Genomic DNA, 27,196 nt, shown 5'->3' on the forward strand with positions numbered 1-27,196 from the left:
CGCTGTTGGTGAAACCAATTCCACACTCAAGCCAAGTCTAAAACACTCAGCCCACTGATTTCTCCCATGGATCAGGATCACAGTTCCTCCAGCTGGGTTATACATCATGTTGTTATTAATTCATCAAGGTTGTTTGAAAACCAGTTTCGTAATATCTCAGGAGATGCAGCAACAAGACAAGAAAACACTCCCTTAACATTTTATACTATTTCTTTTGGTTTTTTACAGTGCAAATACTTGTAATCAAAAATAAATATAAAGTGAGCACTGTACACTTTGTATTCTGTGTTGTAACTGAAATCAATATATTTGAAAATGTAGAAAACATCCAAAATATTTAAATAAATGTAGACTGTTATTAAGTGTGATTAATCGCAATTTTTTTAATCACGTGATTAATCATGATTAATTTTTTAATTGTTTGACAGCCTTAGTAATCGGATCCATTTTGGATTAGCCCTGGCAGTTCCATACTGCTGTGATCTGCTCCACAAAGTGTCTTCTCACAACTGGACCGTAAGATATATAAATTAAAACAAAAAGCCCACCAGCCAAAAATAAATAAATAAATAAATAAAAAGTAAACACCTTTGACATGCAATCTGTGCCCCTGCTAACCAAGACTAAAGCTTTTAATTCAATCTATTGACATATATGCTTTCTGTAAACTGTTATTTTGATGGGTCGGTTAACTCAGTGTTTTATTAGTTTTAATTTGTAAAGCATTTTGCAATCCTTGGATGAAGATTACAATGGTGGTACGGAAGTTAATTAAGCATCATTTCATCCATCACTGAAATGCAAGTTACATGTGGAGAACTGTTCTGAGATTCTACACCTGACTATTTCTGAGATCTCAAATCCAGGCTCACATTCCAGATTTAGGATCATAAAATATGCTGCTCCCTTAGCCCCATGTTTGCAACTATAACACACATTATACTAGCTGGTTAACATAAAGGACCGACTTGTGTACTCAGTATGTCTAATGTCTCTAATTCTTTGGTACACATAGTGACACTGGAAAGAGAATGTTGATCAAGGTCTGGGATTAAATTTAACTCGACCAAATGACTAAAATGAACTGTCCTTTTCAAGAGGGTAATGTGGTCTTTTAAAAAAAAAAAAGGAGGGGGTGGGTGGGGAGGAAATAAAGAGGGATTCATAGGAGATGCAGCTAGAATTGCTTAACGGAGCCAGATCATGTATTAAGTCAGTCCGAGAAATAACTTTTCTCTTCTATAGCTTTTAACCATCCTCTCAAATATAAGTCTGCCCAGACTATTAACTATGCATCCGATGAAGTGAGCTGTAGCTCAGGAAAGCTCATGCTCAAATAAACTGGTTAGTCTCTAAGGTGCCACAAGTACTCCTTTTCTTTTTACGAATACAGACTAACACGGCTGTTACTATTAACTAAGTTACTCCAGGTCCCTAGGTTCACTCCATGGCCATGACCCACACTGTGGCCATGACCCCTGTTTGGAGTGAAGTGGCAAGAGATCTCCTGCACAAGAGCGGTCTGTTTGGCTGGCAGGGGACTCCACCACCACTCCTCTTTGATAAGGCTGGGCCTTCCCTCTCCATGGGCCATCTCTTCCCTGTCTTCAGGTGGGCTGGAGTCCATCCTAGAGAAGGGATGTCTCAGCCCCACCCTTCCTGAGCAAAGGAGGGAGAAAGAGAGAGAGTGTGCGTGCGTGTGTGTGTCTGCCAACACCACCCTGGCACAGCCACAATGGTGACATGGCAATGAGGGGACACACACAATCCTCTGCTGGGGTGGTATCAGCTGGGCCTCTCCCAACAGTTGGTTTCAGAATTAACAGCCCTCTAGGATTAATGACGTAGTCCACCAATCAGAGTAATTGTTTAGGATGTTCAGCAGACATCACGGCATTAGTTACCCTTGGGACACTTTTTTCAAGCTTTTCTTCCCAACCATGAGGACTAGAAACAGTTCGTTTTTTCAAATGAAATCTAGTCACTATGTAACCCAGAAGTTGGGCCCAATGTGTGTAACCTTTTCCAATTGTGCTCCAGTTAACGATAACCACTGGCTATTTATCAAGAATAAATTAAAAACACAAGCATAAACAGTAGCATCAAGAGATTAAAACAGGCTTGATTATTTTAAAGCAGTAAAAACCAGAATCATTACATGAACGGTTAGTTTTCAAAAAAATCAGTCTGCATATGTTTTACCTATTACTATAAGAAACTGTGTGTACAATTCTCTCTCTTATTGCAGTTTGTATACTGTGTGCAATTAACATAGCTTTTTATAGTCAGTTCTACTCTGTCCCCCAGTATAGTAAGTTAGGTCTCAATGCCGCAAACACTCACGCATAACTCAATGGAGCTACTGATGTGTGTAGGTGTTTGCAAGATTGCGGCTTTGTTTTTTCCTACTACTGTAGGATCTTTTGCTCAGTAACAGGGGGAGAGTTTTAAGAAAATGTGTTTGTAAAACCACAAAGATTGGGTGGGGGACTCAGGAGCAGGTACAATATCTGAAACTACTTTAGAACTAATTTTACAAAATTGATCAGATTTCAGGTGTGTCCTTTCATATTCATTCATTTTGCACTAAGGAATCAAGAAAGTAGAGAAGCCGAAGAAATCTTTAGACCGTTGCTTACAGCACCAGGGTCAATTTGTGTATATAGCGAGATGGTATTTTTAGAAGCAGAAATAATTTCTCGCAAGTAGGTAACAGTATTTCCATGGTAACTTAAGGATTTCTAATGCCATTTCTAACCCCTTCTGGTTCTTTTCCAATCTATACGATAAAAGTATGTGAAAGAATATTGGTTTCAGAACTGATGTAAATACTACATCTCGCCAGGAGAAAGAACAATATCTTTTAAATTGCAGATACTACATAGTGTATAAAACCACAAGTATTGTCTTTCTTTTTAAGCCATCGAGCGAGTATAAACATTTTTTATAGCAAAGCCAGATTAATGGCAAGGCCCTGAACCACAAACTGTAAGTGACTAAGGAAGTTATGGGAGCTCCTTCACTGGAGGTTTTCAAAAGCAGGCTGGATAGCCATCTGTCTTGGATAGTTTAGACACAACAAATCTTGGCAGGGAGTTAGACTAGAGGACCCTTGCAGTTCCTTCTAACCCTATGATTCTATGACCCCCAGTCTCCCATATGTACTACAGTGATCTCTGATCAGACTTTACATCATGCTGTTTAGTAGCCCCCTAAATCTCTGTAGCCTTAGAGATGGACCCTTCAGCCACTGAAGTTAATAGCAAAATCCAACAGGAGATTGATTGGGCCTTTGCTCTGGTTCTCTTATATGGTCGTTTGCCATAAGAAATAGTGGAAAGGAAGGGGCAGGGAAGATTTTTTAAACGTTTACTATACTGCACCTTTTAAAAGACAGTTTTGCCACCCATCTCTTATTTCTTCAATTAAAATAACAAAATAAACCCTTCTGGATGTTCAGCCTCATCATTGTAGCTCATTGTTTATCCATCTGTTCAAAGAAGTCAGCTCTCAGTTCAAATGCTATTTTTTGTGTGTCCAGTTTCTCCTCCCTTCCTCTTATACTAAAGAATTAGCTCCCAGTGGCATTTATAGCCATTGTAAACAGCATGTCAGCTGTTCTTTACAGAACTCTGTGATGTGTATTCGTGTAAGAAGAGAATATCAAGCATGAAGTGCATACTTCTATTTATGAAAGTGGATTTGAGGGACTATTAAGGCTGGGACATGTCAAACCAGATGTACTTCACAACAGATCTAGTTAGCACAACAGTATCCTAGGGAACCCAGCCATACAGTCTGAGCCTGGAACACAACAGAACTCCAGGAGTTGTGACAGTAACTTTCTGTGAGAGGATGCAGGCAGCTACCTTCTTCATCTTTCCCAACCTAAACTCCATTTTATGGCAAGAGCACTATGATCTCAATATTAAAGGCATTCTAGAGGACGTACACATCCTTAAAAACAGCCTACTGTTACTGCACTAAGCCTATTTTATAGAAGTTATTTTGTGCACATATCCTGGAATTTTCCTCCAGAAGGCTCCATGTCAAATAAGTGCTTACTTCTACCTGGATACAGTCAGTCAACTTCATTCCTGGGATGATTCAGGGGAAAGAAGGGGAGACTGAGGCAAACATTAAAAGAACAGAAAGCAAAATGAGGTGTTCATTTCTCCAGAAGCTAAACAACTGATTCTGCACCACTCTGCACTGGAGGAGCAAGATACCCAGTTTGGGAGTCCAACTCTGATCTACTTGAATTATGCTTCCATTAAAACACCAGGCAAATTCTTGCTGGAATTGTATTAGGATTTGGGGAACGTACATCTAGAGTGGTTATAGCAGCAGACTGGGAGTCAGGGTTTGGAGGTACTCTTCATGGCTCTACCGCAATCTCAAATTACTTTAAGGGAGCACCACAAGGGACCTGTCCTAGTCACTACTCAAGTTTATAAAAAATGGTCTTTTACTGTGGGACTGTATTTTTGTGTTTTCATCATATTCCTCCATACCAGAGAAAAGTTTAGATACAGATTTGAAATGCCAAAATTTGGATTTCCATGTGCAGTGTGTCAGGTTTAGACTCCCTTCAGATTACTACCTGTTCTCTTTGAAAATGGCTTTTTTCTTTCTTTCTGAACACACACCGCTCTAAGCCCACTGTACTGATTTTAAATTAGGAGTCAAGCTATCACTGTTTAAATTATTCATCCACCAAATCATAAGCATCCTCATAAAAAGTTTAAGCAAGCACTCTTTTCTCAACAACAACAAAAAGGAGTAACAGCTCATCTATTTGAATGTTGCTACAGATCAAAGTTTCTTATCACTACATGCTTACAAAACAGAGACAAATTGGTTTTCTGATCTAAAAGAAAATTTTGGTTACTCCTTCAGGAGGCTCATTATCCTACAGATCAGGTTCCTTTCAAAATACAATTTGATGCATTTAATTTTAGTCTCTCGCACATTTCTACCTGAGAAGTCTGCCCAATTTTCCCACTCTGAATTTCTTATGCTTCCTGTTAAAATTCACCTTTGACTGTACAGCTCTTCCATTTATTCATAGAGGTGGCATTGAAAAAATCACCATTCTCCCTCTCCACAAAAAAACCCACCACCCTCAAGTCAGAAGGGTGGTATTATACACTCTCTAGTGGTACAGCTGACCGGTAAGTCATAGTTTACATAGTTTGAGACATCTGATGAGGGTGACATCAAACTGCTAAACTGGACTGTACCCTGTAAGACATTCTTCTTTCCCCTCTTCCAAGCTTGGATTAAATGCAAATGTGACTGCAAACTCAGTGACAATATAGCCACAGGACACCTTGCCAAAAACAGGCAACAGTTATATTCAGTTTGTAGGTGGGGGAAATTAGCACTCCATAGACTGAATAAAGCTGTGTCTGCAAGCAGGAACTCTTCCACTGAGGGCATGTCTACGCTAGACTTAAATCGACCTATGTTAGGTCAACTTACAGTCACTGCAGTAATTACTGCAGTGGCTGACGTCCACACTACCTGCCTTCTGTCGGTGGTGCACGTCCTCACCAGGAGCGCTTCTGACAACTGGAGAGGGGCAGTGTGGGGGGACTGAGAGCCTAGGCTCTCAGCTCTGCTCTGCTCCCCATTCCCTGCTGGGGCCAGACACCTGAGGTTCTCACCTCCCTGAGCAGGGATCCAGGCAGGGGCAGCCCAGCTGGGAGCGGGGAGCCAGGTGGACGCAGCCTGGCTGGGATTGGGGACCCAGTGGCAGCCAGGCTCTGGCTGCCCAACTTTCTTGTCAATTTCAGAGCTCCAGAATGGAGCCCTGAAATTGACAAGACAACCAACAGCTGATGTAAGTAATACAGTGTCTGAGACTGCATCACCCTAACTACATTAACATAAGCCCTAAGCCTCTCATGGAGGTGGAGTTATTATGTGTATGCATATGATGAAGTGGGTATTCACCCACAAAAGCTTATGCTCCAATACATCTGTTAGTCTATAAGGTGCCACAGGACTCTTTGCCGCTTATGTGTAGTAGGGCACTTACATTAGCGGGACAAGGCTGTACTATGTATACTGATATAATTAGGTCTACATAAGCTGCCTTACGTAAACCTAACTATGTAGTTTAGACCAGGCCTGAGTAGTTTTACAAGGTCTGCAAGTGAAGGGAACACTGGTGATGTACAGTTGACTGTACAGGAAGAATTTCATGGCTGATGGTGATCATGGAGTCTGATCAATTTTTCTAGACTACAGTGGTCATGACAATGATTCATCCCAACTGTCACTGGAATAAGTATGTTCAGATTTGTCTCCGACCTTAGAATCAGTGAATTCTGTAGGTTTTTCTTATTCCTACATGAAATTATGGTTCTTTGGTGGCATCAGGGCCACCACCAGTATTTCGGTGTTCTGCAGTCTATTCACCTCATCCAATAGTTCAGCGGTTCTCAAACTGTGGGTCAGGACCCCATTAAAAAGGGGTCGCCAAGGCTGGTTTAGACTTGCTGGGGCCCGGGGCCAAAGTCAAAGCCCGAGGACTTCAGTCCTGGGCAGCAAGGCCCAGGTTGGGCTTTGACATTAGTTCCCTTGCCTGAGGAGGTAGGGCTCGGGCTTTTGGCTCCCCCACCTGGGGCAGCCAGGCTTCGGCGGGCTCAGGCTTCGGTCCCTCCTCCTGGGGTTGTGTAGTAATTTTTATTGTCAGAAGGGGGTCACAGTCCAATGAAGTTTGAGAACTGCTGCAATAGTTTGTAGAAACTAAGCAGGCTAAAGGGGTTTTCTCCAAAGAGAGGACAGAAGAATCAAGTTAAACAGCAAGCAGTAATGCATGGTTTAAATCTGACAGCCTGGAGCTTGAAAGTCTGCATTAAAACCTTTCTTCCTTCTGCTGAGTTTCTGGTGGTGAAATCAATTCCACAGTCAAGCCAAGTCTAAAACACCACTTTCCTCAGCCCACTGATTTCTCCCATGGATCAGCATCACAGTTCCTCCAGCTGGGTTATACATCACGTTGTTATTAATTCATCAAGGTTGTCTGAAAACTAGTTTTGTTATATCTCAGGAGATGCAGCAACAAGACAAGAAAACACTCCCTTAACATTTTATACTTCTTCAGAGACAGATCTATTATGTACTGCACCAAATTCAGCAATAGATTTGAAGTTTAAAAAACACCCACAACTGGGCATCCTTTCCCTCCAAATAAGAAATATCTAAATTTGAACTCCGTCACTCAGATTCTGACTACCATCCTGATCAGCACTGGGAAGTGCACGGGCACAGGATCTGCCATGAAGTTCTTAATGCTGGATCAGGGGCATCATTTGCAGAACAGAAGAAAACTGAAATGGATAAAATGTATTTTCCAACATATTTTATTCTTATACTAGATTCCGACTTTAAATTCAAACAAAACATATCAAGCTCGGGAAGGGGAGAGCTTGTATATATGCACTTATTATTACAAGAAAAAATACGAAATGAGCGAAGGATTATTCATATCTATCAGACGCTACTCTGGAGATGGAATATAAACGACCAGAACTTTAAAATACTTTGCACCTCTGCAGCACTTCTGATCCAAGCATCTCCACGCGCTCTGCAATCATTAAGCTTCACAATACCCTCCTCTGGTCTGATAAGGGAGCATAACGAATCGCAGCTCACAGGTGGAGAAACTGAGTCACGGAGCCAGGAAGGGACTTGCCCAAGGTCACACAGCGAGCAGGTTGGCGAGATGAGCCAGAGACCCCCCTGTAACGACCGAGCAGGGACGGCATCTGCTCTCACCACGGAGCCAGCCTCGGCTGACGCCCACCAGCCACTTGCTAGGCCTGAGAACTACATTTCCCAGCCGGCACCCGGGTCACGGGCTGCGGACAGTTCCTGCTCCGGGCCCCGGGCCCAGAAACTCACCCCGCCCGCAGCAGGGCCCAGGCCCCGTGCAGGGACAGCCACCCCGGTGGGGGCATTAAACGGGGGGGGGGGGGCGGGGGCACCCCACAGCGGGGGCCCGCCCTGCTCAGCCAGCCCCACCCTCCCCGCGGGGCCAAGCGCCCAGGGCCGGCCCTGCCGCGGCTGGGGGGCTCCCCCCGTCTCCAGTGGGGGCTGGAAAGCAGAGTCACTGCGGCCTGCCCGGCTTGGGGCCCATCCCCGGGGGGGGGAGCGGGACATTCAGCCCCTGCCCCCAGGCGCCGCTGGCTGAGGCGGGTGTCCCCAGCAGGCCCGGCCTGGCAGAGCCCCCCCCAGGGGGACCATACCCCGGGGGGGCTGCGGGCGGAGACTGGCGGGGACCCCCCGGCCCCAGGCTGTGGTTTCCATGTCACACCGTGACTGCGCACAGCCGAGGCCTAGCCCCGGCCCCCTCCCGCCCCTCGCCCGGGGCGCCCCCGGACACACGGGGCGAAGAAACCAGCCTCCCCCCCCACCCCCACACACCCACCCCCTTTCCCAGCTCCCCGCCCCCTCAGACAGAGGGGACCCGGCCCCGCCCCAAGGACAGACCCACACCCGGGGGGAGGGGTCCTGTCAACCCAGAGCCCCCCCCTCAATAAGCTCCCCCCCCCGCCCCGGGGCCTGTGTCGGTATCACTTACTCAGCTCATCCTGGGCAGCCGAGGCGGCCGCAGCCATGTTGCCAGCCGCCGCCGCCGCCGCGGGGGGAGGGAGGAGGAGGAGCAGCGGCGGCGGAGCAATCCCGTCACCCGCGGTGGGGTCCCTCCCCTGCTCTCCGCGCGCCCCCTTGGCCCGGCCGCGGGGCCGCTCCCCAGCGCCGGCCACCGTGCGAGCGCCGCAGCTTCCCCCCCCCGCAGCCCGCGGCCCCGGCGCCCGCCCCCAGCCCAGCCTCCCTGGCTTCGCTCCGCTGTTATATTTAGAAAGAGCTGAGCCATCGCCCCAGCCCCGCGCTCCCTCGCCTGTTGCTCCCCCCCGCCCCCGCCTGGGCCCAGCCCCGCCGCGGCCTGCTCCTGAGAAACCCCCTGCCCCGGGGGCTCCCCGCCCCGCCGGGCTTCCAGGGGCGAGCCCCGAGCCAGCAGCCCTCGCCGGCTGCCCATGTGCTCAGCGCCCGCGGGCTCCTTCCCTGCCGCCTGCCCCCCTCTTTCTGCCGCTGCACCCAGCCTGCCCCCGGGCAGGGCGACTGACCTGAGTCCAGGCTGACCTCCATGGCTGCGGAGGCGCTTCCTTCGCTTCGCTTAGAAGGGGGTCGGGGCGAGGGAGGGAAACGGGTCCCTCAGCCGCAAAACGGCTGCCTTTCTCCCCCTATCTGTGGTAGGTGCTTGTAGCAGGCTGGAGGGTTTCCGACTGGGAAAGGTGCTGCCGGGGATTTGGAGCCAATGCTGGCCAGGTACAGATTTAGAGGAAGTGTGAAACACCCCCAGAGGGGGTGCCACTTCCTCCCATCTCTCCTTCCACTGCTACCAGGCTCCTGTCCATACCCTCAAACAGCTCCTGGAGGGATTTCCCTCCCTTACTTCAGTGTTTCTTTACAATCTAATTTAGGGCTTGTTTACATGGGGGAAAAAGAAAAGGAGTATTTGTGGCACCTCAGAGACTAACAAATGTATTTGATAACTTTCAGAGTAGCAGCCCTGTTAGTCTGTATTCGCAAAAAGAAAAGGAGTACTAGTGGCACCTTCGAGACTAACACATTTATTTGAGCATAAGCTTTCCTGAGCTACAGCTCACTTCATCGGATGCATACACGAAAGCTTATGCTCAAATAAATTGGTTAGTCTCTAAAGTGCCACGAGTACTCCTGTTCTTTTTGTGGATACAGACTAACACGGCTGCTACTCTGAAACCTGTTTACATGGGGAGTGATTCCCTAATAGCTAATCCTGAAAACTCCATGTGTAAGTGTTCTTATTCCAGAATAAGAGTGCTTTATTCTGAATTAGCTTAATCCACTGGAATACACTCATCTGGCCTATGCCGGAATAAGTGTCCACACAGGGACTTAATCAGGAATAGTTAGGCAACTTTAAATTCACATCCTACCATATTCCAGATTACTTTTCAGGTGTGGACACTCGTATTCCAGAATAAGAGTACCTTATTCCAAATTAGTGTATTCCAGTGTGTTAAACTATAGGGAATAAAGCACTCTCCATAAGGCTTCCACTCCTCTCAGTGCTTCTAATTTATAAATACTCCTTTAAAGAAAGACATTATCACCACTCCTTATTTAGTGCTTTGGCCCCGAATGGGTATCAGCATCATGGCGTGTCAGGTATAACTGACATCCTCCAAGGAATAACTCTGTCTCCAACCCTCCTGCGGCCATATTTTAAAAACTGCAAATAAATATTTGGGAAGGAATTGAAGTTTCATAATGAAAGCTTTTTTTTAGCATGAGGTTATTCTCACTGAGATATTATTTTCAAACCCTGTTAACAGAGGAGGCAAATGTTAATTCTAAGCAAATTTAAACGTAAGGTTGAATTGCTGTAATAGAAAACCAAAGACCTAGCAAAAATATTAGCCTTTCATGCTTCTCCAAACACCCTTCCCCCACCTAACTTAGTCATCTGACAGGATGGTATTGACCAAGGATTCCAAAAAATTTGGGCAATACCCTTTGTATCTCTCTCCATAGCATAATTTACAGCAGCGCCCAATTGTCAGCTTTTTTTTAATAATAATTGCTGCAGCTTGTCTGATTCTTGAAAGTTGGGTCAGCTGTTTCCTTACTGACCGAGGAACAAATGGTTTGGAAATATCCTGGCATTGACTCATTACCTATCAATTTGTTCTGCTTTTCTTTGTCAGGGTTGCCAGTGTTAGCAGAAGTTGCAGTTTGCTCTACGTGAGTCCAGTTGGGAGTGGAGAGTAGGTGGCTGGAACACCAAATACTGATCCCATACCAGGAGGAGTCGGGTGGGTTAGTGAGTGTGTATGCACAATCAGTTGGCCTGCTGCCACCAAGAAGACAACATGGACACCATACTGCTTCAAGCCCTAATCGGAATGGCTATAGGACAGGAGTTAAAATTGAGATTAGGTGAAACCCATTCACAATGCCAACAGTGATTTCCTCCTGCACAAAGTGACTAAAGGCGATAAAGAAGTGAAGGAGAAGATTCCAGCTCGGATTGGAAAAGCCAAATGACAAGAGAGCTCTTTTGTTTTTGTCGCGAGGTGCAACAAACCAAACAAGTGAAACGTCATCACCCTGCAGTGAGAGTCAAGTCTATCAAAGAATGGGCTGAAAAGAGCTGGTTGTGTTCATCTACCAAGAAAAGGATTTAAGGATATGGGAAGAAGCAAGCAAGAGTATCTGCTAATGCAGAAAGGAGACAAAAAAATCTGTAGGAAGCCTAAGTGAGAAAAACCATGGTGGGACTACAGTTTCAGTAGACGAAAGCATCACAGCTCAAATGAATATGGAGGGTATTTTTATGACATAATTTCCTGCACAGGGTGATTAGATCCCAATTTACTGGAAATGACCTGATTTTGAGAAAAAGCCCCTGCCAATTCTACCAAAATCAAGGGTTAGTCTCTGTATCAATTTAAATCTGCTCTGTGGCAAACCCCTTTGCTCTAATACACAGTGGATTGTAAAGGGCTATAAATCCCACAAGACCAGGTGTATATCAGATTCCAGGACATATGCAGGGATAATTTAAAGAGGCCTTATGTTGCAAAGAGAGTAGTGAATAGGTGGAATAGAATTACTGAGGAGAAGGCACAGGCAAAAAGTATTCCTGCATTACATATTTATCAGAAATTCAAGAAGATAAAGGAATATTAACCAGTTTAATGCTTGGAAGCAGCTGACTACCTTTTCTGGGGCTCAGGAGGACATTTTTCACTGATCAGGGTTTTTTTTAATTCCAGATCAACACTAGTTTGTGGAATTCGGAGGGTTTTTTTTTTTTTAAGTTTTAAATGATTTTTTTCCCACCAGTGTTTTGGCCGTGTTCTGACACCACAAGCTTTATAAAGGTTTCAGAGTAACAGCTGTGTTAGTCTGTATTCTCAAAAAGAAAAGGAGTCCTTGTGGCACCTTAGAGACTAACCAATTTATTTGAGCATAAGCTTTCCTGAGCTACAGCTCACTTCATCGGATGCATCCGATGAGGTGAGCTGTAGCTCACGAAAGCTTATGCTCAAATAAATTGGTTAGTCTCTAAGCTTTATAAAAAGTTTTGAGAGTTCAGAGCTTTAAGGAATCAGAAAAGCAGATTGGAAATGAAAGGATGTGCTCTAGCCCTGCCTCAGTTTCATTAGCAAACGAAACACGTAAATCACACAACTGAAAGTGAGAGGAAAGTTTACCTAAGTAACTGGACAGTGAAAGTACAAAGAAAGCAAGCCTAAGGGTGGAGTCTTTCTCCATCCTAGTCAATTAGGTGAGCATGTGCGGCATAGGTGCTTCTACCCCTAGTGGAGACTAGAGAAAATAGCAGGGGAGTGAAAACTGACAAGATCCTAGGGAGCCAAGCTGCAAAAACGGAAAAGGAGGGGTGGGAGGGAATAGCAGATTTGTTGGCTGGGGCTGATGTGCAAGTAACTGGAATTGGGAGATTAAGGACTGCAGCAAAGAAAAAAAGTGGAAAGCCAGCTGTCACTATTCCTGAGGCCTCCATGGCCTCCTCGAGGCACCCTCCCTCAGGCCTCTTAGCTATCATATTTCTTGGGGCAGTAACCTGTGTTCTTCCCCTTCTACACCAAGGATTTTAGGCTGCAATTTCTTCCTGAAACTCATTGTGATCACCTTAGCAAGTCTGTTTTTAGTTCAGCACTTGTCATACTGTTCTCTCCCAGGGGCTATGACAGGGTTTACCAGTGACCACCCAGCCTTCATAAGGCAAAGTATTTATTTAGAGCAAAACCATTGCAGAGATAACATACCTTGAAAACAATAAACAGTTTATATGCATGACTGTCTTGCCAGGTGTCACCCACCTTCCACATGGAGACCCTGGTAGGGTTCAAAGTCCTTCAAACCCTTTCTGCAGGCTCTGGCTCTCTCAATCACAGTGTCATTTCAGTTCTTGCATCTAGTGAGAGTGACACGCCCTCACACCCTATTTATATCAGGCTGGACTCTTTAAGTAATTCTTATGTCATTGTTTGCTGGGCTTCTTGAACCCTGTCAAAACCAGTACACACAATTTCCCCCAAGGAAGTGATACTTCTACAGATTTGTATATCTGTCTAGGGAATTGCATCAATTCCTCCCTCCCCTCTTCCCCCCCACCCCAGTGATTTTAGGTTTTTATTGTTCATTCACACTTAGTAACTCCCCCCCCCCCGACCCCCAACTCTTCATTGCTTGCTCTGTTCCAAGAAAGAAATTAACCTCTTTACACCCAGCAGGTAACCACAATACCAGGTGAGAGGGGAAACTGAGTCACACATATACTCTTTCATTAAAAAAGTCAGAAGTTTCCCAGTTCTCCACACCAGGTTAATCCCAATCAAGGAAGTTTGGTCTTCAGATCTCTAGTATGGAAAATGACTGTAGGTGTTAGCATTACCCCCCACACAACCACTAGATCAGAATCATGAGGATTTTAAATCATAACAGATTTTAAAGTGAAATTTCCATTGCTTTGAATTCAGAAAGGGTACAAAGGACTGAAAATTAGTTTCTGGTTTCAGACCCCTAAAGAAACCCAACAATTGAAACAACAGCCCAGCAAGGTCCTTGCTGTCATGAGGAATGAAATAAACCATCTTCTTAATCAGGAGGTGTTTATTAAAGAAAACAACTATTATTACAAAGAAACAATGGGTTTCTACGCACTATGAGCACCTGCTTTGTTACCCTTGTATACAAGGGACCATACCCTGGCTGGAACTCTATATAACATATGAGACATCTAGTGGCTGAATAATATATTTCAACTAAAGATGTTGTAATTCCTGCCTTTCCCTCCCATCACGACTGTTAGGTTGGGCACAAAGGCTCTACAGACATCTAAGAACTACAGTTCAATTTGGTTTTCCTTTATCATGCCCCTGCCCTCTATTCCACTCGGTATATCACATTTCTTAAAGGCAGGGAGGAGGGACTACTTACTGCCATCTTTCAATAAGAAGCTTTCTTATCAATTCTGCTGCATCTTGCATCTAATTGTGGCTGTGGCTGTCTCTAAAGGATGCCCTTGTAATTTGCTCCTTATCTCTGTGCATTCCAACTTCCTGATTTATGGTTCCAAGTGTCTCAACAAATCCTAATCCAACAGCAATGCCAATCAACGACAGACTGCCCCAGGCAAGGTTAACATAGTATGGTAGTAAAGACTTCCTCTCAGTCCTCTCCCTGGGGACTAGTGCTTCTGAACCCTCCTCCCAGAAATTAAACTCTCCCACACAACACCAATGACAAGCTTTCCAGCCCTGACAGCTCTCCCAACTCCTAACCCCCTCAGGCAATCCCCACCTGCCAAATAAAAAGGTCCTGCACACTATCAGAAGTCCCTCTTGCTTTCAAGTCCTGCCCCAGCAACAATATTAAAAATGGTTCCCTGTATTTTTTTCTTTTTTAAATATTTTTGTTACTAAAAGAGTTGTCAAGCGATTAAAAAAATTAATCGCGATTAATCGCACTGTTAAACAATAATAGAATACCATTTATTTAAATATTTTTGGATGTTTTCTACATTTTCAAATATATTGATTTCAATTACAACACAGAATACAAAGTGTAGAGTACTCACTTTATATTTATTTTTGATTACAAGTATTTGCACTGTAAAAAAACCAAAAGAAATAGTATTTTTCAATTCACCTAGTACAAGTACTGTAGTGCAATCTCTTTATCATGAAAGTTGAACTTACAAATGTAGAATGATGTAGAAAAAAACTGGATTCAAAAATAAAACAATGTAAAATTTTAGAGCCTGCAAGTCCACTCAGTCCTACTTCTTGTTTAGCCAATCGCTCAGACAAACAAGTTTGTTTACATTTGCAGGAGATAATGCTGCCTGCTTCTTGTTTACAATGTCACCTGAAAGTGAGAACAGGTGTTCGCATGGCACTGTTGTAGCCGGCGTCACAAGATATTTACATGCCAAATGTGCTAAAGATTTATATGTCCCTTCATGCTTCAACCACCATTCCAGGGGACATGCGTCCATGCTGATGACAGGTTCTAATAGATAACAATCCAAAGCGGTGTGGACCAGCACATGTTCATTTTCATCATCTGAGTCAGATCCCACCAGCAGAAGGTTGATTTTCTTTTTTGGTGGTTCTGGTTCTGTAGTTCCTGCACTTAACACTTAAAAGTGTTGCTCTTTTAAGATTTCTGAAAGTATGCTCCACACCTCATCCCTCTCAGATTTTGGAAGGCACTTTAGATTCTTAAACCTTGGATCAGTTAAGAAATCTCACATTGATTCCTTCTTTGCATTTTGTGAAATCTACAGCAAAAGTGTCCTTAAAATTAACAACATGTGCTGGGTCATCATCTGAGACTGCTATAACATGAAATATATGGCAGAGTGCGGGTAAAACAGATCAGGGGACATACTACTCTCCCCAAGGAATTTAAATTTAATGCGTATCATCAGCATGGAAGCACGTCCTCTGGAATGGTGGCCAAAGCATGAAGGGACATATGAATGTTTAGCATATCTAGCACGTAAATACCTTGCAATGCCAGCTACAAAACTGCCATGCAAATGCCTGTTCTCACTTTCTGGTGACAATGTAAATAAGAAGAGGACATCATTATCTCCTGTAAATGTAAACAAACTTGTTTGTCTTAGCGATTGGCTGAACAAGAAGTAGGACTGAGTGGCCTTGTAGGCTCTGAAGTTTTGCATTGTTTTGTTTTTGAGTGCAGTTATGTAACAACAAAAAAATCTAAATTTGTAAGGTGCACTTTCATGACAAAGAGATTGCACCACAGTACCTCTATGAGGTGAATTGAAAAATACTATTTTTTTATCATTTTTACAGTGCAAATATTAGTAATCAAAAATAACATACACTTTGATTTAAATTACAACACAGAATACAATTAATATGAAAATGTAGAAAAACATCCAAAATATTTAATAAATTTCAATTGGTATTCTATTGTTTAAAAGTGCAATTAAAACTGCGATTAATCATGATTAGTTTTTTCAATCGTGATTTATTTTTTGAGTTAATCGTGTGAGTTAACTGCGATTAATTGACAGCCCTAGTTACTAATTTTCCAACACCAGTATAGAATAAGGGCAAAAATCAAACCAGACCGTCCTTTTGTTGGGTTTGTACAACACCTAGAATGATGGTGTCTTAGTCCAGGGGTTCTGAAACTTTTTCCCCTTGAGGCCCCCCTCAACATGCTATAGAAACTCCAGGACCCAGTGGGGTGAGGGAGTGGGGGACTCAGGGCTCCGGGCCAGTGAGGTGGGGGTCTTGGGCATAGGCATAGTTTGACTTTTATTTGGGAGGAGGGGGGCAAGGGCTGGTGGGGCTCATGCCAGCTCCACACAGTGGCGTCCAGGGAGGGAGCACCACCTCCACCCCCTGACTCACCTCAACAGGCCACCCAGGGGGGACGCAACCAAAAATTATAACTCAAAGCGGGGGCTCGGTTCAAAAGGTTTGAAAACTGCTCGGTGCAGGGCGGGGGGTAGCTAAGGGTTGTGTGCAGGCAGGAGGTAGCTCAGGGTGCGGGAAGGGGGTTGCTAGGGGCTGTGTGCGGGCAGGGGGTAGCTCAGGGTGCAGGGAGGGGGTAGCTAGGGGCTGTGTGTGGGCAGGGGGTAGCTCGAGGCTGTGTGTGGACAGGGGGGTAGCTCGGTGCGGGATGGGGGTTGCTAGGGGCTGTGTGCGGGCAGGGGGTAACTCGGTGCAGGCAGAGGGTAGCTCAGGGTGCAGACACAGGTTAGCTAGGGGCTGTGTGCGGGCAGGGAGGTAGCTCAGGGTGCAGGCAGGGGGTGGCTAGGGGATGTGTGCGGGAAGGGGGTAGCTCAGGGTGCGGGAAGGGCGTTGCTAGGGGCTGTGTGCAGGCAGGGGGTAGCTCAGGGTGCAGAGTGGGGGTAGCTCGGGGCTGTGCGTGGGCAGGGGGTTGCTAAGGGCTGTGTGTGGGCAGGGGGTAGCTCAGGGTGCAGGCAGGGGGTAGCTAGGGGATGTGTGCGGGAAGGGCGTTGCTAGGGGCTGTGTGTGGGCGTGGGGATAGCTCAGAATGCAGGGAGGGTATGTCTAGGAGCTGTGTGCGGGCAGGGGGTAGCTCAGGGTGCAGACACAGGTTAGCTAAGGGCTGTGTGCGGGCAGGGGGATCTCAAGGTGCAGGCAGGGGGTAGGTAGGGGCTGTGTGTGGGCAGGGGGTAGCTCAGGGTGCGGGAAGGGGGTTGCTAGGGACTGTGTGTGGGCAGGGGGTAGCTCAGGGTGCAGGCAGGAGATGGCTAGGGGCTGTGCGCGGGCAGGGGGTTGCTAGGGGCTGTGTGCGGGCAGGAGGTAGCTCAGGGTGCGGGCAGGGGATAGCTAGGGGATGTGTGCGGGCAGGGGGTAGCTCAGGGTGCGGGAAGGGGGTAGTTAGGGGCTGTGTGTGGGCAGGGGGTAGCTAGGGGCTGTGTGCGGGCAGGAGGTAGCTCAGGGTGCGGGCAGGGGGTAGCTAGGGGATGTGTGCGGGCAGGGGGTAGCTCAGGGTGTGGGCAGGGGGTAGCTAGGGGCTGTGTGCGGGCAGGGGGTAGCTAGGGGCTGTGTGCGGGCAGGAGGTAGCTCAGGGTGCGGGAAGAGGGTAGTTAGAGGCTGTGTGTGGGCAGGGGGTAGCTCAGGGTGCGGGAAGGGGGTTGCTAGGGGCTGTGTGCGGGCAGGGGGTAGCTCAGGGTGTGGGCAGGGGGTAGCTAGGGGCTGTGTGCGGGCAGGGAGTAGCTAGGGGCTGTGTGCGGGCAGGGGGTAGCTCAGGGTGCAGGCAGGGGGTAGCTAGGGGCTGTGTGTGGGCAGGGGGTAGCTCAGGGTGCAGGCAGGGGGTAGCTAGGGGCTGTGTGTGGGCAGGAGGTAGCTCAGGGTGCGGGCATGGGGTAGTTAGGGGCTGTGTGCGGGCAGGGGGTAGCTCAGGGTGCAGGCAGGGGGTAGCTAGGGGCTGTGTGTGGGCAGGGGGTAGCTCAGGGTGCGGGAAGGGGGTAGTTAGGGGCTGTGTGTGGGCAGGGGGTAGCTCAGGGTGCAGGCAGAGGGTAGCTAGGGGCTGTGTGTGGGCAGGGGGTAGCTAGGGGCTGTGTGCGGGCAGGGGGTAGCTAGGGGCTGTGTGCGGGCAGGGGGTAGCTCAGGGTGCGGGAAGGGGGTAGTTAGGGGCTGTGTGTGGGCAGGGGGTAGCTAGGGGCTGTGTGCGGGCAGGAGGTAGCTCAGGGTGCGGGAAGGGGGTAGCTAGGGGCTGTGTGTGGGCAGGGGGTAGCTCAGGGTGCAGGCGGGAGATAGCTCAGGGTGCGGGAAGGGGGTTGCTAGGGGCTGTGTGCGGGCGGGCAAGGGGGTAGCTCAGAATGCAGGGAGGGGGTGGCTAGGGGCTGTGTGTGGGCAGGGGGTGGCTAGGGGCTGTGTGTGGGCAGGAGGTAGCTCAGGGTGCGGGAAGAGGGTAGTTAGGGGCTGTGTGTGGGCAGGGGGTAGCTCAGGGTGCAGGCGGGAGATAGCTCAGGGTACGGGAAGGGGGTAGTTAGGGGCTGTGTGTGGGCAGGGGGTAGCTCAGGGTGCAGGCGGGAGATAGCTCAGGGTGCGGGCATGGGGTAGTTAGGGGCTGTGTGTGGGCAGGGGGTAGCTCAGGGTGCAGGCGGGAGATAGCTCAGGGTGCGGGAAGGGGGTAGCTAGGGGCTGTGTGCGGGCAGGGGGTAGCTCAGGGTGTGAGCAGGGGGTAGCTAGGGGCTGTGTGTGGGCAGGGGGTAGCTCAGGGTGCAGGAAGAGGGTAGTTAGGGGCTGTGTGCGGGCAGGGGGTAGCTCAGGGTACGGGAAGGGGGTAGTTAGGGGCTGTGTGTGGGCAGGGGGTAGCTCAGGGTGCAGGCGGGAGATAGCTCAGGGTGCGGGAAGGGGGTAGTTAGGGGCTGTGTGTGGGCAGGGGGTAGCTCAGGGTGCAGGCGGGAGATAGCTCAGGGTACGGAAAGGGGGTTGCTAGGGGCTGTGTGCGGGCGGGCAAGGGGGTAGCTCAGAATGCAGGGAGGGGGTGGCTAGGGGCTGTGTGCTGGGAGGGCTCCCCTTGCGGTGGCTGCTCCGCGCAGGCTCTGCAGCCCCGGAGCTGGGTCCCCCGACCCAGGCGGCCTTTACCAGCTACATGAGCAGTCAAAGGGGGCTGGGAGCTGAGGAGCAGCCGCAACCCTGGGCACCAGCCGCAGATGTGGGGAAAGCCACAGCTGTCCTCTCCATGGCACCAGCAGCCGAAGAGCAGCTGTCCCACACTGCCCGGCTCCGGCTTCCCACCTACAACCTGGCCAAAGGGAGGGGCCTGAGGGGAACTGGTGGAGATGAGCGGGGTAGAGGGGCTGGACCTGCCCCCAGTGCTGCCCCACTCTGGGTAAGGCACTGCCGTCTGTGCGGGCAACACCTTTGTGCTCCCCCCAACTCTGCCCATGGGCTCAGGACTTCTGCCTGCACAGAGCACCGGGACTCGGGGCTTCAGACCTGCACTGCTTCTGGCTTCAGCCCAGGGGGAGCGCCCTGAGCGGGGGGGCACCAGGGCTCCCAGCTTCTGCCCCACACCACTGCTGGCTTCATACCTGGCGGGGGAGGAGAGGGCACCAGGGATCATGGCTTCTGCTCCATGCCACTGCTGGCTTCAGACCAGGGCGGGGGGGCACACGCTGCTCCCGGCTTCAGACCTGGCTGGGGGTGAGGGGGGGCACCAGGGCTCCAGGCTTCTGTGCTGTGCCGCTGCCAACTTCGGGGGGGAGGGCGCCAGGGCTCGGGGCACTGGGTTTCCTGTGGCCCCCCTGAAAGGTCTCACAGATCCCCAGGGGGCCACAGACCCTGGTTGAGAACAGCTGTCTTACTCCATGACCAGGCTTTGTAGGTGCTACAGTAATACAAGGTTTCAGAGTAACAGCCGTGTTAGTCTGTATTCGTAAAAAGAAAAGGAGTACTTGTGGCACCTTAGAGACTAACCAGTTTATTTGAGCATGAGCTTTCGTGAGCTACAGCTCACTTCATCGGATGCATAGCATATCGTGGAAACTGCAGAAACTGCAGGGGGCAGCTGCTCCTTTTGCCCCCCGCCTCCCTGTTGGCAGCCTGGGGGGGCAAAAGGGGCAGGGTACTTAAAGAGCTGCCATGGCAGCACTTTAAAGTAAGGCGGTAGGGGCCGGTATTGGTGGCCGCTTTTTACCAGTACACCGTACCAGCCCGTACCGCCCTACTTTCACCCCTGTGAAAGAGCCACGGTAGTGTGAACTCATTGCTTCATTTACTACATAGATATAGATATATTATTCTCACAACAAAATGACTAATTGATAATTGATCATTTAGATTGGTTAAAAACTAAATCACAGTGTTTTAATATCATATGCTGCAAAGAGCATCTTGAGGTTCCCAAGCTTCCATCTGATGAGTATCGCTGATCTAGATATATATAAAATATAATCAATAAATACTAAAATTTTATAATACATATGTAAATCTTCAAAATCATGAACAGTAACGCTAATCAATGTCCAACAGGATGTTTCAACCTCCCTTTAAATGTAATAGGAGCAGTAAATTGTGCAAGGACCCCTGCACCTGTGGGGAGTTGCACTGACTTTAATGGCTCATGCTTGAGCACACTGATAACATAGGCCCCAGTTCTGCAAACGCTTACACACATACTTATCTCTCAGTAGGCAACAGGATTACTCACACACTTCAAATTAAGCATGTGTGTGTTTGCAGAAACAAGGCCTAGGGCCCCAATTCAGGAATATACTTAAGCAAGTTCCTAACTCTGAACATGCACCATGTGCTAAAAGTTAGGAGGAAGTTTAAATATCTTCCTGAATTGAGGGATAGGTGAGTAATATTTCTCCTGGCATCAAGAAAGGCTCAAGGGGTGTATGGTGAAGACCAGGGGTTGGAAGCAGACAGAAACTGTAACCTGCCCAAGGCTACACAAGAAGTTTGTGTCAGAGCCTGGTCACATTAACAACTTTGAATTTCTCCCAAACTGTCTTGATATTGATGCGAGTTACACCTTTCTAATTAAGAGCAGAATTGTAGCATTACAGGGGAATTCATCCCTCTGCTGGTACAGAGATCACACAGGGACCAAGAGGGGAGGTTTTGCACCTACCTAACGCTGGGGCTGCATGAGCCCTCAGAGCAGGTTGGGGAAACTGGAGAGCTGTGCCCGCTCTGGCCATAATTCATTTGGGCATTGCACTAGCAGGGATTCACTGGGGCATAGTGATGTCCATTGCACCCAGGGCTGCTGCTGCAGAAGAGCAAAGCTCATATACTTGGTACTACGCCTGCCTTGTGCCTGGGCAAATTCACCATGGGGGACCCTGTAGTTGCTTTGTTGCTACTTTATGCCAACAGAGCACTTGTCCAAGGACAATCAACATGTGGTCAGCAGACATCAAGCTAGTCACATAGTGCTAACTCTGCTCTTTGTTTCCACCTATTTAAGACAGCTAAAATATTTAATATTTCATGTAAATAGTTACTGTAGCTGTGTCAGGAATGTTATATGGCTATGAACAGAAGGAGAGATGGTCTGTATGGTTGTGAATTGGAGAGAAGGCCACCCACAAAACCCTCTCTCTTCACTGAGATGCAGTCCACACTAGGAAAAAGTTTGAGAACTTTTGAGCCAGGGGAGGTGCAGGGAACTGTAACATTGTTCTGATTGTAAATTGTGTAAGTATTGTAGCTATATATTATTTGGATGACTGCTGAAATAATTTTATCATGCAGAGGTTTGGAGGATGGAGTTTAATAGCAGGACCTTTTTGGTACAATATGTTTGGTCAATGTAATATCCTAAAGCTCTGGTTCTTCAAAACACTGAATGCGTGCCAAGTCCGCATTTGCACACAGACGTACACATATTTGGTAGCTCATCACTATTTTTTGCAAGCACACAATTGAGTATTATTGCTTTATACCATACTTACACATTCAAACTGATCCAAAGCTCACAGAAGTCAACGGAGACTCCCATTGACCTCAGTAGCCATTGGATCAGACCCCAGCATTGAAAAATCTTGGGAGATATCTTACTTGTAAGTCAAGACAATATTTCTACATATTTTTTATTTCTTTGAAAAATTCCATAGGAGCGTGAAATGCTGATGCAGGGAATTTTTCTTTTCAAAGCAGATGCTGCTGATCCTGTGATAATTTTCTATTTCAACTGGTAGACTTGTTATCAAGTGTGCTTATGAACAAGGGGGAGAAATAACTGATCCCAACTCTGTAAGGATCTCTTTCTGTAATGTAAAAATATGTTCTTACTTGAATTCCAAGGCCAGATCCAGCTTACATTGACTTCAGCAGAAGTTGGTATTTTCCTTTTATGCCCAGACCCCCCCGCACCTGCTACCAGTCTCTCATCAAATCATCCCACCCTCTCCCTCACCCCAAGAATATTTTTTTGTGTGTGGTGGTGACATTTTGTGAACTTAAAATAGGATGTTAGGTTGGAAATGCTCAGGCAACCTTAGCTACTGGGGATGCTACTACTATACACAGTAGAACACTGCAAATTCCCACTGGGCTGTTTCTGGCTTTTATTCCCAAGACATGGTCAAGGGCAGCAGGGCCCTGTAGATCCTCGCTGAAGCCCACTCCCTCCACAGGAAAGGAAAATGGAAACTCTAGGTTCAGCCAGTAGGGGGGGATCTGAGCACAGCTAACTTGTTTCCACAGAGAGGGTGTCTACACTGCAAATAAAAACCAATGGCTGGCCTATGCCAGTTGACTCAAGTTCACAAGGCTTGAGCTAAGGGGCTGTTCAATTGCAGTACAGATGTTCAGGCTCATAGTGCAGTCTGGTCTCTGGGACCCTCAAGGTGGGAGGGTCTCAAAGCATTTACACTGCAATTAAACAGGCCCTTAGCCTGAGCCCCTCAAGCCTGAATCAGCTGGCACAGGCCAGCCACAGGTGTCTAACTGCAGCGTAGATATACCCTGACTGTAAAAGCACCTGTAGCTCCCCCTGCTGTTTGTCTCCAGTCTCACCCATTCATCAGATGAGGCACCATTGCTCTTTAGGATTTGCTGCTTCTTCCTCCCATCTCTTCCTCACTCACCAGGGTGGATAAAAACTCAATGGTTTTTTTTAAAAAAATCAAAAAAATCAGATTGTTTTGATAAAATGCTTTTTGAGGAAAAAACCTATCTAAAGATAGCTTTAATTAAGATACATAATAGCTCAAATATATTGCATCATGGAATAGGGATTATAAATTCTAATTCTATAGTATTAGAGAATATAGTCATGTAATGTTTAAGAAAAAGTTTGTAAATGAGTTCCAATAGTTCATGGATTCGGGACCCAATGTTATGGGGTTCCAGGGGCTTCTGTATAGATTTAGGTTAATCTTTCTATCTACCCACTGGAACTCAGTGCTCAGTCTAGAAGATACAATCAGAGATGCTTAGTTTTGCAGTTCTCCAGAGATAACATGCTTGTTAACAGCAAAAATGTTTGTTTTTAAATATATAGAGGTGAGAAATAACAGACCTCAACACTATTGTCCCTCTGCAAATTTGGGTACATGGAGTCATCCCTTATTTCCCTCTAAAAGTGCAAAGTTTCAAAAAGTTCAAACATAGAAGATTGTTGCGGAATAAATCTGGACAAGGAGAAGTCTAGAGATGGGAGAAGAGAGGGACAGGCAGTAGAAACAAAAATGAAACTGTTTGAGCAGCATATTCCAGAAGTCTTGAGGTCTGAGTGTAGCCTTCATTGATTTGAGTTCTACCATACCATTCTCTCACTAGAAGGGAAAACCTATAAAGGCAGCAGGCCGTAAAAGAGACCCAGTTTGGGAATAAGAACCATTCAAGAAATACATATTTGCTGATGATGATTTAAAGAAAATCACACCAGTGAACTGGTGGAAGTCACTTAAGCACCTGGATTCAGTTGAAGTAATAATCTCACTTTTAACAGCAGTAGCTTCTTCTGCTGTGTAGAAAGAATATTTTCATCCTTTGGACTAATTCATTCCAAACTGAGAAATTGTTTGGGACCTGAAAAAGCAGGAAAGCTGGTTTTTCTTTTCCAGATTATGAACAAGCAGGAAAATGAAGGTGAAGACGACTGAGTTAGCTGCAGAAGCCAATATTTTAAGTTTCTCATGTTGACCTGGCTGACATAGTTGATTTAATTTTTTTTAACATATATTTCATTTAACTATTTTAGTTAACAATTTTAACAAAAACAAACCTGACTTTAAAAAACTTGAATGTTTAACTAAATTCAAAAATTCATATGCTTGTTTTGTTAAAATAAAATGTTTGCAGTTGAAGAAAAAAATCCAGAATACATAACGTTGTTGTTTTAGTTAAATAAAACAATTTCAATGTCTCTCTGGTGATGTTCTCCTCCTAATACAGCATGGCAAGAAAACCCTCCAAATATTAATGATTAACCTGTTGAATCGGAGATAGTTCGTCTCCCAATTACGTCATAAACATCTGTTTCAATTACCTTTGGTAAATGAAATAACCAATTATTCATTTTCTGATATAGCTATAAAACTAATCTGAAAAATTTTCAAAATAAATCACTTAAAAATATATAGTGTGTACCTTCTAAAAATGAAACCTACATCTATTTCTGAGTTGTGAAGAACATGTATTAAGGTTATAACAACTGACAAGAATGCACTTTTATGTAGAAATCTGTGATTAAATGGAGACTTCCTGACTAGTGATTTAAATCAAATTGATTTAAATCAAATCCACCCTGCCACTCCCACTGCTTCCTGAGCAAGGAAGGTAGAAGCTTCACCTTTCCTGCCTCTGTTCCATCTCCCTCACAGCAGCTTTAGCTCTTTTTTCACAGGAAGAGAGGCTGCGCTGTCTCCTGCAAACTCCTGTCTTGTATTCTGCCTCCCTGCCCTGCTCCCTGGAGTTCTGGACTCCTGGAGCTGCTCCTCCCATCCCCATATTTGAACAGCTTAACTCGGCAGTCATCCCGGTCCCTGCTAGGATCTCTAAAAATGATGTCTCCAACGTTCCCTCATAGGAGCACAGAACAGCTCACTCTGGGGCCCCCAAGATTTTATGTTAAAAGGTTCCTGAGAAAGTGAGGGTCAGGTTTATAGCAGCACTGTCCAGTGGCAAAGCAATTCTTTTGAAATTAACATATGCAAATTAAATTGTTAATGGGGTAGCATAAGAGTCCAAATTTATACTCATCAACAAGTTTACACTTCACAGGAGGGACTTTTAAAAGTGGTCTTCAATGGATTTTAAATAACCATTTTATTGTTTTATGATGTGTAAAGGCAAAAAAAATCAAGTTGTTCCCCTTTACTCCACACCATTTTTTAACCTTTGAAATATCAAGCGTGATCTTCCCTGGTTTTCCTGGCAAGACCTGCTACATGTCTTAGCCAGAGTTGCATCATAATTGAAGTCTGGATGATGCTAAAGCTGGAACAAAGTTCAATTCTCCAAAATACTGGACAGCTATTGGAGTTAAATAGCTATTAGCAGAATTTACCAGTTTGACTCCCCACCCCGCAATTGTTCAGCTTTCACTCCTGCCCTCAGTCTGTCATTTCACTAGCTCTCCAGCCATCCAAAGCCTCAACTGCATGAGAAAATTTTAAAGAAGTCCCCAACAGATGCCACCAGCTGTTCAGCTGAACAGACACTGGTGTAAGTGGGAGCCATAGCATACACGTGACTAACATCAGCTGTTTTGTGCACTGTATTAAATGGTGGAAGCAACCTGAGCCTTGACTACACTAGGTCTTTCCACAAGTAAGGTTCCTTAATGGAGATATGGCCACAGAACCTTCCCAAGCAGATAAGAGATGAAAAATTCTCCCATGCCTTCTTCGTAAGTGAGAAGTAAGAGGGAAACATACCCCATTTTTTCCCTTCATAGAATACTTGTGAAGTAGCTACGTTCAAAAGAGTCAGACAAGAGCTAAAGAGAATATTTTATTTATAAATTTTAATTTGGTTTTAGAATTTGAAACGGATTGGGTTGTAATATAATAAACTATTTTTTATGTAAAACTTATTTACATAAGGCATCAAATTGCCCCTTTTAAACAAAAGGATTAGTTTCCCTTATACCAATACTATGGTGCAAGTAACGTGTCACATTTAATAGAATACTGGTACACTTCTTCCAAACAAGTATCTATAGTTCAGTGTACAAAGATTAAAACCCAAACCTAAGATTCTAGCAAAATCTGCTTAATGTATCATTCTGCAGAACAAAGACAAAAATTAAGGCCTGTTTGTGTCACATTGCTGAACAATCATGCACCAGAATGAATAAAGACTACGATTCCAACTGGACAGGGCATGGAAAAAAGCATATATAAGCTCAGGGTGGCCAACCTGACCCTGAGAAGGAGCCAGAATTTACCAATGTACATTGCCGAAAGCCACAGTAATATGACAGCAGTCCCCCACATCAGCTCCCCACACCCACTGCCTCCCAGCCACCAGCAACCCCGCCAATCAGCGCCTCCCCCTCCCTCCCCACACCTCCTGATCAGCTGTTTTGTGGCATGCAGGAGGCTCAGGAGGAGGAGGAGTGAGGGCATGGCAGGTTCAGGGGAGGGGACGGGAAGGGGTGGAGTGGGGTGAGGGCCTGTGGCAGAGCCGGGGTTGAGCAGTGAGCACCCCCCAGCACACTGGAAAGTTGGCGCCTGTAGCTCCAGCCGTGGAATCGGTGCCTATACAAGGAGCCGCATATTAACCTCTGAAGAGCCGCATGTGGCTCTGACACCACAGGGTTGGCCACCCCTGTATAAGCCCATTATGCTTAGTCTGCATCAAATATACTATTTGGCAAGATCACGCACATTTTGGAAGCTTTTGGGTGAGGATAGAGAGGAAAAATAGATAAAGAGCCACAAAATTGCCCTGCCTATAGAATTTTAATGAGTGTTTACACACCCCTAATGACCAAATGTACAAACCTTATGGTTTTAAAGAGGGGACAAAACAAGAATACAGTTAGCCTTCATCAAGAAATTTTTAGAAGGGTGTAAGGTATAGCTGGGTTGGTATTTGTTCTTACAGATTTCATGTGAAACACTTCTTTAAACAGTGAACTCCAGCTTCACAAGCAAGTAAAACATAAACAATGAACTAAG

The 27,196-nt window shown here is 46.4% G+C and overlaps 1 protein-coding gene across 2 annotated transcripts in view; it reads right to left on the bottom strand.

The window, feature by feature from the left end:
- ECPAS (Ecm29 proteasome adaptor and scaffold) overlaps positions 1–9,273 on the bottom strand; it is a 91,188-nt gene extending 81,915 nt beyond the window's left edge. The window contains exon 1 of one of the 2 annotated variants that reach the window (XM_007065187.4): positions 9,138–9,273. In XM_007065187.4, coding sequence (XP_007065249.2) covers positions 9,138–9,159 — 22 coding nt within the window. In that variant the 5' untranslated portion in view covers positions 9,160–9,273. Of the gene's footprint in view, positions 1–8,593; positions 8,787–9,137 lie in introns of those variants that run through there. The other variant, XM_037902127.2, reaches the window with a different exon arrangement.
- Positions 9,274–27,196: the final 17,923 nt, after the last annotated feature.

The sequence above is a fragment of the Chelonia mydas genome, chromosome 5, assembly GCF_015237465.2.
Source record: "Chelonia mydas isolate rCheMyd1 chromosome 5, rCheMyd1.pri.v2, whole genome shotgun sequence".
NCBI lineage: Eukaryota > Metazoa > Chordata > Testudines > Cheloniidae > Chelonia > Chelonia mydas.